This window comes from Theropithecus gelada, unplaced genomic scaffold, assembly GCF_003255815.1.
Source record: "Theropithecus gelada isolate Dixy unplaced genomic scaffold, Tgel_1.0 HiC_scaffold_16246, whole genome shotgun sequence".
Taxonomy (NCBI): Eukaryota; Metazoa; Chordata; class Mammalia; order Primates; family Cercopithecidae; genus Theropithecus; species Theropithecus gelada.
The window spans coordinates 1-11,730 of NW_020258042.1; the positions used below are offsets into that span (position 1 = coordinate 1).

Below are 11,730 nucleotides of genomic sequence, written 5' to 3' on the forward strand. Positions count from 1 at the left end.
AAGACAACACAAGGCAGCTTCCAGCAGCCCCTCATCATTTCCTGTTGCAGGGGAAATGGATTTCAAAACTGCATCTCGGGCCGGGTGTGGTGGCTCATGCCTGTAATCCCAGCACTTTGTGAAGCTGAGGTGGGCAGATTGCTTGAGTCTAGGAGTTTGAGACCAGCCTGGCCAACACAGTGAAACCCCATCTCTACTAAAAATACAAAAATCAGCCAGGCATGGTGGTACATGCCTGTAATCCTAGCTACTCAAGAGGTTGAGGCAGGAGAATCACTTGGACCTGGGAGGTGGAGGTTTCAGTGAGCCGAGATTGTGCCATTGCACTCCAGCCTGGGTGACTCCTGTCTCCAAACAAACAAACAAACAAACAAAACAGCTGCATCTGGGCCAGCGCAGTGGCTCATGTCTGCAACCCAGCACTTTCGGAAGCCAAGGCAGGTAGATTGCTTGAGTCCAGGAGTTTGAGACCAGCCTACGCGACGTGGTGAAATGCTGTCATTACTAAAAATATAAAATATTAGCCAGGCATGGTGGTGCCCACCTGAGGTCCCAGCTACTTCAGAGGCTGAGGTGGGAGAATGACTTGAGGCTGCACTATGCTGAGATCGTGCCACTGCACTCCATCCTGGGCAACAGGAGTGAGACCCTGTCTCAAACAAACAAACAAAAACAACAACAAACAACACCGGGCATGGTAGCTCACGCCTGTATTCCCAGCACTTTGGGAGGCCAAGGGGGGTGGATCGCCTGAGGTCAGGAGTCGGAGACCAGCCTGGCCAACATAGTGAAACCCCGTCTGTACTAAAAATACAAAAAAAGTTAGCCAGGCATGGTGGCGGGCGCCTGTAATCCCAGCTACTCGGGAGACTGAGCTAGGAGAATCGCTTGAACCTGGGAGGTAGAGGTTCCAGTTAGCTGAGATCACGCCACTGCACTCCAGCCTGGGCAACAAGAGCGAAATTTTGTCTCAAAGAAAAAAAAAAAAGAAAAACCTGAATCTGGGTAGCATCTGAACCTCCTGGGCCTGAACCAGGTCCTGCTGAGAAAGGTCAATGACACAGACCGAATCTAAATTATCTTCCTTCTGCATCTGTTTCTGTCTCCTGTTTTTCCACCTGGGCTCCCTGATAAGGGGGCATTCCCTTCTGGGCACCTCAAGAAGAGCCTTGGCCTCTGGTGACCACTTCCCCTTGTTCGTTGCTGTCTGCTCCTCATCGTGCCTGGGGGTTAATGGCCAGCTGCTTCTAGCTTTGGTTCTCTCAGGAAGGGCAGAGAAAGGTCATGTTTATTTTGGTCTCCCGTAAACCTCACTGGTCTGCCCTGAAGGTCTTTATTTAAGTGACTAGGAATAACATGAAGAATGGCAACTTTGCTAATAGTTTAATAAAAGTGCAGAAGAATTGCATGTACAGCTGTTTCCTATATTATTATTTTTAGTTTATTTTCTGTTGTTGTTGTTTTTGTGTTTCTTTTTCTTTGAGACGGAGTCTGGCTCTGTCACCCAGGCTGGAGTATGGTGGCGTGATCTCGGCTCACTGCAACCTTTGCCTCCGGGTTCAAGCGATTCTCCTGCCTCAGCCTCCCGAGTAACTGGGACTACAGGCACGTGCAACCATGCCCAGCGAATTTTTTGTGTCTTTAGTAGAGATGGCGTTTCACCATGCTAGCCAGGATGGTTTAGCTCTCCTGACCTCATGATCTGCCCACCTCGGCCTCCCGAAATGCTAGGATTACAGGTGTGAGCCACTGCTCCCAGCCTATTAATATTATTTTAAATTGTTTAGGCCAGGCACAGTGGCTCATGCCTGTAATCCCAGCACTTTGGGAGGGTGAGGTGGGTGGATCACTTGAGTCTGGCAGTTTGAGACAAGCCTGGGCAACATGGTGAAACCTTGTCTCTCCAAAAAATACAAAAATTATCTGGGCATGGTGGTGCGTGCCTATAGTCCCAGCTATTCAGGAAACAGAGGTGAGAGAATCACTTCAGCCCAGGAGGTTGAGGCTGCAGTGAGGCATGATCGTGCCACTGCACCCCAGTGGTGACAGAGTAAGACCCTGTCTCAGGAAAAAAAAAAAAAAAGTATTATTTTAATGGGCAGCCCCCAGAACTGGAAGAGGGAGGACTCCCTATTTCCTACATTAGACAGGTGAAATGAGAAGGCATGAATTTACGCTTAATTTTTATTTTTATTTATTTTTTTTGAGACAGAGTTTTGCTCTTGTTGCCCAAGCCAAGTGCAATGGCGCGATCTCGGCTCACCACAACATCTGGAGGTACTCTGGAGGCTGAGGCACAAGAATTGCTTAAACCTGGGAGGCAGGGGTTGCAGTGAGCTGAGATTGTGCTACTGCACTCTAGCCTGGGTGACACAGCAGGACTTCATCTCAAAAAAAAAAAAAAAAAGCAGCTGGGCACCATGGCTCACACCTGTAATCCCAGCACTTTGGGAGGTTGAGGTGGCTGGATCGCCTGAGGACAGGAGTTCAAGACCAGCCTGACCAACACGGTGAAACCCCTTTCTACTAGAAGTATAAAAATTAGTCAGGTGTGGTGGCGGGTACCTGTAATCCCAGATACTTGGGAGGCTGAGGCAGGAGAATTGCTTGAACCTGGGAGGTGGAGGTTGCAGTGAGTCGAGATCGTGCCATTGCACTCCAGCCTGGGCAACAGGAGCAAAACTTTGTCTCAAAAAAAAAAAACAAACCCATATGTGTGTTAACTGCTTAATGGGTATAGGGTGGGTCCTGGGACTACAGGCACATACCACCATGCCTGGGTTTTACATTTCTGCTTGTTCTATGTTTGTTTGTTTGTTTAAGACAGGGTCTCTGTGGAGCACAGTGGCTCATGACTGTAATCCCAGCACTTTGGGAGGCCAAGGCGGGAGGATCACCTGAGGCCATGAGTTTGAGACAAGCCTGGCCAACATGGTGAAACCCCATCTCTACTAAAAATACAAAAATTAGTTGGGTGTGATGGTGCACACCTGTAATTCCAGCTACTTGGGAGACTGAGGCAGGACAATCACTTGAACACAGGAGGCAGAGGTTGCAGTGAGCTGAGATTGGGCCACTGCACTCCAGCCTGGGCAACAAGAGCAAGACTCCATCTCAAAAAAAAAAAAAAAGGCAGGCCGGACGCGGTGGCTCAAGCCTGTAATCCCAGCACTTTGGGAAGCCGAGATGGGCGGATCACGAGGTCAGGAGATCGAGACCATCCTGGCTAACACGGTGAAACCCCGTCTCTACTAAAAATACAAAAAACTAGCTGGGCGAGGTGGCGGGCGCCTGCAGTCCCAGCTACTCGGGAGGCTGAGGCGGGAGAATGGCGTAAACCCAGGAGGCGGAGCTTGTAGTGAGCTGAGATCCGGCCACTGCACTCCAGCCTGGGCGACAGAGCGAGACTCCGTCTCAAAAAAAAAAAAAAAAAAAAAGGGCATATGGGTGTTAACTGCTTAATGGGTATAGGGTGGGTGTAGGGTTTCCTGTTAGGATGAAAATGTTTTGGAACTAGATAGAAGTGGTGGCTGCACAGCATTGTGAATGTGCTAAAGGCCACTGAGTTGCTCACTTTAAAATGGTTAATTTTATGGTATATTAATTACACTTCAATAAAAACAAATTGCTGAAATTATAAGGATAAGCTGACACTGCTAAGTACAGCATCAGATATGAAAGATTTCTTTTCTTTTTCTTTTTTTTTTTTGAGACATGGTCTCCTTCTGTTGCCCAGGCTGGAGTATAGCAGCATGATCTTGGCTCACTACAACTTCTGCTTCCCAGGCTCAAGTGATACTCCAACCTCAGCCTCCCAAGTAGCTGGGACCAAAGGCACAGGACATGACACTTGGCTAATTAAATTTTTTTTTTTTTTTTTTTTGGAGAGATGAGGTCTCACTAAATTGCTCAGGTTGGTCTTGAAATCCTGAGCTCAAGCAATCCTCCTGCCTCAGCCTCCCAAAGTACTGGGATTTCAGGCATGAGCCACTCTGCGCCCAACTCAAAACTATTTTACTTTATTTATTTTATATCTTATTTTATGAGACATAGTATCACTCTGTTGCCCAGGCTGGAATGCAGTGGCGCGATCTCGGTTCACTGCAACCTCCTCCTCCTAGGTTCAAGCAATTCTCGTGTCTCAACCTCCTGAGTAATTGGAATTATAGGCATGTTCCACCACGCCCAGTTAATTTTTGTATTATTGGTGGAGACAGGTTTTCAAGATGTTGGCCAGGCTGGTCTCAAACTCCTGACCTGAAGTGATCTGCCTGCCTTGGCCTCCCAAAGTGCTGGGATTATAGGTGTGAGCCACTGTGCCCAGCCTCAAAATTATTTTAAAGTTGCCATAATTAGGCTGGGCATAATTAGAGCGAGACTCCATCTCAAAAAAAAAAAGTTGCCATAATTAAGACAGTGTGGTATTGATATGATAAACAAAGAGTCCAAATAAATGGAAAGACCCAGACATATATAGACTCTTGGTTTATAACATAGGTGGCACTGGAGTCATAATTTCTCCCAATTACAAGTTCCCATGGAAGGAACTTGTATCTGGCTCTGGCACAACTGGAGAGGAAAGCAGCCAAAGAAAGAGGCCACTCGAATGAGCCATGCCGACTGCATGAGTTTCCTTTTATTTCTTTTTAATTTTTTTTAAAGATTGGTGATTCTACACACACCCTGCCCCTGCAACTTAAAAATTAATTTTTAAAAAAATCAGAGGACCTAATCTGAGAAACCTTTTACAAAGGTACTCTCCAGATAATTCCAAACAAGTTGTTCTTTTTTGGGGGGTAAAGGGGACACAGCCTCACTCTGTTGCCCAGGTTGGAGTGCAGTGGCGCCATCTCGGCTCACTGCAACCTCTGCCTCCCGGGTTCAAGTGATTCTCCTGCCTCAGTCTCCCGAGTAGCTGGGACTACAGGTGAGTGCCACCATGCCAGGCTAATTTTTTGTATTTTTAGTAGAGACAGGGTTTCACTGTGTTAGCCAGAATGGTCTTGATCTCCTGACCTCGTGATCTGCCCGCCTCACTGTCCCAAATTCTGGGATTACAGGCGTGAGCCACCACGCCCTGCCAAGTTATTCTTTATTCTATATAGTATCAGCTTCTAAAGAAAACACATTTAACCTCTTGGAGAGAAACTGGGAAGCACCCCACTGTCACACTCCACGAAGGGACTGAAACTGAACTCACTTCCTTTGTGTTCTTCTGTGGGCTCAAGCTTTTAGCTTAAGAATTTCATAAGATGCCTCTGGCCTTCCTGAGAGAGCCAAAGCTGGAGGTAAGTGGGAAGCACCCACCTTGACCAGCTGTGGCTAGACCACAAGATCCCTCACTGACCAAGAGCCCACCTGCCCCCACTCCCGCTAGGGAGAAGGAAGGACATGTGCACCTGGCTCCATGTGTAAAATGTTTATTCTCAGCACGTGCTTATGAATGAACTAGGACGGGGGGCTTCGTGAGACTTTGCCACAGTCACCTCTTGGGGGACCGGCCGTGTCAGCAAAGCCACTGGATGACAGTTGGGAAGGTGGCAGCAGCCACCAGGCCTGGAAGAAGGTATGGGGAGGCATCTGAGGACCTCCAGGGGACCCGACTGGTTGGCTACTTGGTCACCTCCAGATGCATAGCCTGGTGTCCATTCTGAGGCACGAGGTGGGAGTGGCAGGATGTGCTCAGTTGCCCATATGGAAACTCAGCCTCCATGGGGCTCTGCGCCCTGCTCTCCTCTCTCACCTGGGGGAGGAAGTCCGCAGTCAGAGGCTCCCACAGCAATCTCCTCCCTTGCTCAAACCACTGAACCATCCTGTCCACCAGCCCAGCTTACCTTTTCCACTTGTCTGAAGACCCGCAGCAGGTTTCCACGAAGGACACCTTGAAGCTCTTTCTCACTCCAGCTACGACTCAGCAACTCCTCTATCAGGACTGGGTATGTGGACACGTCCTCCAGCCCCTGAGGGAACCTGTGTGGCCACCCACCAGCCAGCTGTGGGACCTCAGCCCTGATCCTGGGTTAGGGCCTGCTACCCACCAGCCCTAGTCATACAGGGGAAACTGAAGGCCAAGTTCTTCAGGCTAGTGAATGCAACCGTGGAGGCTCCTGGAGGACTGGGCTTCTGTAGCCTCCACCTGCTGAGCAGATGGTCAGCCCACAGCTGGTCTGCAGGGCTGGGAGTGGAGCTTATCTTGGACAGATGAGCCCTGCCTGGGGAGGGGAGTATTTAGCAAGTATGACAACTTGGAGTAGGGCCACTGGGCCACTGAAGGGACAGGGAGAACCTAGGAAACAGGCCCTGAGAGTGGGGAGTGTCAGGTGGGCTACGAGACCAGAGCCTGTGGCTGAGGCCTGGATAGGAGGATGTCAGGATGGGAACGAAGACTAAAGGACTCCCTGCGGCACCCCAGCCTAAGAGAAACCTCAGGGAAGCACTCACCGGCCAGCCCCGTCGTAATTTCCACCAATCCCGATGAACTCAGATCCAATGACTGCCCTGATGTGGTCAAAGTGATCTAAGGTGGAGGTGAGTGTGGGCAGCACTAGGCTGGAGTTAGACCCTGGCACCAGCCCTGTCCCCAGCACTCCAGGCTGTGGCAGTTGGCTCCACAGAGCTAGCTCATGGCCAGTCATGAGTCCTGAAGCGGCTACATGCTGGTCCATGGACCTAGAGTGGGGACCTCAGAGCCACCCCTTTGGGCCTTTTCCTGCCCAGGAGCCACCCTGCCTCTGGGTTCCTTGAGAGCCTGGTGGGGCTCAGCCTGTCCTGCCCAGACATGTGGGGAATGAGAGAAGTTCAAGGATCGGGAGCAAAACCAAGAGGCATCAAACCCATCAGCGCCGACTCTGTGCCTGCAGATCTGGGTGGCACTGAAGAGCCGTGTCTGCTGCCTCTGGGTCATTGGGAGGTCTGCCCGTTGCCCAGCAGGTGCACTAGACTGCTAGAGTCGTCCTGAGAGCCCTGGCAGCCACAGCCCAAGCCGGCGCTGCACAAAGCTGAGGTGGGACTCACCTGCCACCGTGGACACGTTAGCCAGCAGGTTGCACTGCATCACCCCCATGGACAGTGTCACCATCACGATGCCACCATTCTTCTTCTAGACGGATAAAGGGACACTCATCTCAGCCCTTCTGGCCTGAAAGCATGCCTCCTGTGCTGTGGGGGCCCTGGTAGGACTGTGCTCCGTCCTGGCTTCAGGGGTTGGAAGAGGCTTCACCTCTCTGGGCTTGTGGGTCCCTGGGTGGAAATGACTTGGCCTTGAGTTTCAGGGATGGAGGAGGATTCACCAGCCTGTGGTCCAAGGGTGTGTGAAACCCGGCCTGGTGGCTTTCTCTGCTCAGGGTCAAGAACCTTTGGATAACACACGCCTAGCCCTAGGTTTGAAAGCTGGGATGGCCACCCACCAGAAGCTGCAGGATGTCATCGGGAACATTCAACGAATTGTCACACACAGCTCTGGCAGCTGAGTGGGAGAAGATCACAGGAGCCCGAGACACTTCCAGGACCCTTCTCATCAAGGTGTCTGATGCATAGGACAAATCTATCATCATGCCCAGGCGGTTCAATTCTTCTACCACTTTCTGCAGAAACAATTAGTTTTTTTTTGTGGGGGAGGGTGTTGGGATGCAAAGGTGTATACACGTATCCATAGGGAGCAGGTGGGGTGGGGTACAAAACAGGAGTCCTCACCTCACCAAAGCTTGTCAACCCGCTGACATTGGTGTACATGTGGTGTGTGAACTTGGTGGAACTCTCTGCCCTGCAGGACAGCCATGGAAGGGCAATTTAGCTGATCACACCTTGGGCCATCAGGTCCTGGGAGCCCTGGGTCTATCCATCCATCCCACTTCCAGAACAGGTGCAGGACCAGCTGCTTTCTGGGACTGTGAGAGACCCGCTGGGTGTCCAGCCTCCCTCTGCAGACCCCTTTATCCTCAACGGCCTGGTCACACCCATGCCACGGATGGGACAGTTTCCACACCATGCCATCTAGCATCCTGGCCAGGTGCTGTGCTCACCATGGTGTATTGCAGGTGAAGGTGAGTGTCAGGTAGCGCACTCCCAGTACATAGAAACTGCGCAGCACAGACAGGCTGCTGTCCAGTGAGTGACCACCCTCCACGCCAATGAGGCAGGCCAGCTTTTGAGAGCTGTTCAGACCTAGAAGGAGGTAGAGAGTCAAGTGGTTAGATCCCAGGAACAGAATCTCCAGAGTGACATCCTGACTATCCTCTCATCTGCAGGCCCACCTTCAGCTGAGGTCACAAGCTCGAGTTCAGAGTAGGAGGCACACATGCGGCGAATGAGGTCAATCTGCTCCAGGGCGAGGCGCACGGCAGTCTGGTCCTGGGTCTGGCATGAGACGGACGCTGACCAGAACTGAGGGTAGGTGAAGGGGTCCAGAATGAGGCCAGGGTGGTCTTCATCCCCTAGGCCTGCCACTCCTGCCTCAGACCCCATAATACCCATTTGGGTCAGTGGCCCCAAGTGAGGCACTACATGACTCCATGGTATCTCGATGACTTTTTTTAAATTTATGTTTTATGTTTTTTATTTTAAAATTTGAGACAGGGTCTTTGGAGTGCAGTGGTGTGATCATGGCTCATTGCAGCCTTGATCCCCCAGGCTCAAACAATCCTCCTGCCTCAGCCTCCCAAAGTGTTGGCATTACAGCTGTGAACCACCGAGCCTGGCTCCTTAATGACGGCTGCCAGCAGTCAAATGATGGACTCATAACACATCATAAATTACTGTTACGGCCAGGCCCACGGGCTCATGCCTGTAATTCCCACACTGTGGGAGGCCGAGGAGGGTGCATCACCTGAGGTCAGGAGTTGGAGACCAGTTTGGCCAACATGGTAAAACCTTGTCTCTACTAAAACTACAAAAATTAGCCAGACATGGTGGCGAGTGCCTGTAATCCCAGCTACTCAGGAGGCTGAGGCAGGGAGAATTGCTTGAACCTGGGAGGCAGAGGTTGCAGCGAACCGAGATCGTGCCACTGCACTCCAGCCTAGGCTACAGAAGGAGACACTGTCTCAAAAATACAAACAAACAAGCAAAAAACTGCTGTTAGTCCATGTGCTATGTGAATGCCCCAAGGCAATCCACTATGTCCTTTGTAATTACAGCAGACTGACCCCACACCAGGGATTTTCTGGTCATTTTCTGCATGTTTCCACAGAACCTGGGCATCCATGCAGCTAGCCTGTCTTGGCCTCCAAGGCCCCACTTTCCTCAGAAGCCACATGATGGCACACTGCATGCCCCATTGTATTTAGTCACCCAGAGGCTGGCCGACCCAGGTTTCTGTGACCCCAACATTCCCCAGCAGCCATGCTCTGGCACCCTGTGTGTCCCTGTGGTACCTGGGCACCCACGAGGCCGTCTCTAAGCCTGTCCAGGCTGGTCTGACCGTGACTGAAATTTCGCAAGTTAACATCTTGAAGCACATTCTTGTAACGCTGTCTCAGGACCTGGGGCAGGTCATTGTGCCTGGGGGCGTGAAGGTCAGATGGAAACAAGGCCTTCAGATCAGCCAGGATACACCAGGTGCTTGGGTCTACCCTCCCCCACCCCACCAGGCAGCTCCTCACACAGACCATATAGAGATCTCCTGAAATCGGGTTGGAGGGAGGGGGTTAGGTTCCACCAGGAATGCGGCAATGGGAGGAAGGGCACCCATGGGTGATGGAGGAGAGAGGGCATCCAGGGGTGGTGTGAGGGAGCCTCTTGATAGCCCTGCACGTCAGAACCTCCTCTCCTGCCCAAGGTGTGTTCACCCTGCATTGCCCAAACGCTGCACCTACATACCCGTCCACGAGGGGGAAATCCCTCATCAGGGCCTGCGCGCGACCCCGAAGGTCCAGGGTTTTGGTGGTGCCTGGAGTAGTGAGGCCTGGCATAGTGAGGGTGCTGTGGACGCCCGGCGTGGTGAAGGGGCCGGGGGAGCCCAGCGTGGAGAGGGCTTTGGGGGCGCCGGGTGTGTTCTCCCCGCGGGTTACGGGCTGCCGCAGCAGCAGCACCAATACCAGGAGCAGCAGACGCCGCAGATGCCACCGGCTGAGCGCGCGGGAACCCTCGTGGCCTGTGGGCTGCATATGGCGCTGGGGTTGGCCGCGGGAGCCTGGGAGGAGCAGGCGACGGGCAGAGGCCGACAATGGGGTCCGGACCATGACGACCCAGCCTCGTGGCCTCGCGAACAGGGGATTGAAGTCACGCGACTCTGCGACCGAAGAGCCACGCAAGGGGGCGCCACGGCTTTTCCGTCTCCAGGTAGGAGAGCGCCCCCATGGGCCGGAACCGCCGCTGCAGCATCGAGGACCCCTCGCCCTTCTACCCCCAATGCTGGCTCCGTAGACCCCCAAGACAAGTAGGGGAGCAGGCCAGGCGGGGAACTAGTAGGAGCCCAGGGATCTTCCTGATCTCACCTCCTACCCAGGCCCACGTGGGGGTTAACTGCTGGCTTGTGCCCAGCTCCCAGGCAGGTAAAATACTCTAAGCTGAGGCTCAGAAGAGTTAATTCGATCTGTCTGTTTTGACTGACAGAAAAAGATTCACTATAGATATTTCATTTCATTTCATTTCATGTTTTGATACAGAGTTTTGGCTCTTGTTGCCCAGCCTGGAGTGCAATGGTGCAGTCTCGGCTCACTGCAACCTCCACCTCGTGGGTTCAAGCCATTCGCCTTCCTTAGCCTCCCAAGTAGCTGGGATTACAGGCGCCCGCCACCATGCCTGGATAATTTTTGTATTTTCAGTAGAGATGGGGTTTCACCATGTTGGCCAGGCTGTCTTGAGCTGCTGACCTCAAGTGATTTGCCTGCCTCGACCTCTCAAAGTGCTGGGATTACAGGCATGAGCCACTGTGCCCAGCTCCGAAAATGAAATTTAAGAGCAATTTTTATGGGGGATCATTATTTTAGCTTTTTTCCTTGGAGTTGCAGTGGGGTGATCATAGCTCGCTGCAGCCTTGAACTCCTGAGCTCAAGCGATCTGCCCACCTAGGTCTCCCAAAGTGCTGGGATTATAGGCATGAGTCACCACATCCAGCCTTAGTTCTTTTTTAGAGATAGGGTCTTTCTGTGTCGTCCAGGCTGGTCTCAAACTCCTGGCCTCAAGTGATCCTCCCACCTTGGCCTCCCAAAGTGTTCCAGTTGCAGGCATGGGCCACTGCATCTGGACCTGTTTTAGCATTTAGTATTGAATATTTTTTCTCTATATATGTTAATATACACACACAAAAAGACCCAGAAGAGTCTACACATCAAATGTTAGTTAATAGTGGCCCTCTCAGCGAGAGATCTACCTACACCCTGATCAGTTTGCATCTCATTTCTTTCTGTATTATGGTGATACTGGCTAAGGAAATTCATGGGTAGTGCTGGTGAGGGTTAATCAGGGTCATAGGGGGTTGGTGGAAGCACCACAGCAGTAGCTGAACCTTGCTTGAAAGGATGGGGTCTGGATCAGGCAGGAGGAGTGGAGAGGGGATCCTGTGTTGGCTAACAGCCCAGCAGAGATCTAGTTTGGGCATTACAACAACTGCTGTGGAGGAGGCACAGGTGGATCCTCTAAGGCATGGAGTTGTGGGACAAGATCAGACTAGGGCTCTTGGTCCTGAGAGCACGAGGGGGCTTGCTCTGACACATTATTTCACCTGGGGCAGAAATCCTCCTTCAAGACAACACAAGGCAGCTTCCAGCAGCCCCTCATCATTTCCTGTTG

At 51.9% G+C, this 11,730-nt stretch overlaps 1 protein-coding gene across 3 annotated transcripts; it reads right to left on the reverse strand.

Annotated features, from left to right (window-relative positions):
• Positions 1-5,404: 5,404 nt before the first annotated feature.
• Positions 5,405-10,536, reverse strand: LOC112617424 (dipeptidase 3). Of its 3 annotated transcripts, none has more exons than XM_025374190.1 (10): positions 9,817-10,536; positions 9,372-9,498; positions 8,253-8,382; positions 8,022-8,163; positions 7,693-7,762; positions 7,407-7,583; positions 7,015-7,096; positions 6,442-6,517; positions 5,835-5,970; positions 5,405-5,743 (listed from the first exon to the last, which is right to left on the reverse strand). In XM_025374190.1, exons 1-10 carry the CDS (start codon positions 10,176-10,178, stop codon positions 5,612-5,614), a joined length of 1,434 nt encoding a protein of 477 aa, XP_025229975.1. In that variant the 5' UTR covers positions 10,179-10,536; the 3' UTR covers positions 5,405-5,611. The 3 variants fall into 3 exon arrangements, with proteins under 3 accessions (XP_025229975.1, XP_025229974.1, XP_025229976.1); XM_025374189.1 differs by having other exon boundaries at positions 7,015-7,099; XM_025374191.1 differs by lacking the exon at positions 9,372-9,498 and having other exon boundaries at positions 7,015-7,099; positions 8,253-8,387; positions 9,971-10,103.
• Positions 10,537-11,730: the final 1,194 nt, after the last annotated feature.

What these genes read in the sequence shown, in the direction of transcription:
- LOC112617424 (XM_025374189.1), bottom strand. Translation starts at nt 10,178, where the DNA reads ATGGTCCGGACCCCATTGTCGGCCTCTGCCCGTCGCCTGCTCCTCCCA. An exon ending in GATTTCCCCCTCGTGGACGG is followed by an intron (nt 9,499 to 9,816) that starts GTATGTAGGTGC and finishes TCACGCCCCCAG; the next exon opens with GCACAATGACCTGCCCCAGG. An exon ending in TCTTCAGACAAGTGGAAAAG is followed by an intron (nt 5,744 to 5,834) that starts GTAAGCTGGGCT and finishes TTCCTCCCCCAG; the next exon opens with GTGAGAGAGGAGAGCAGGGC.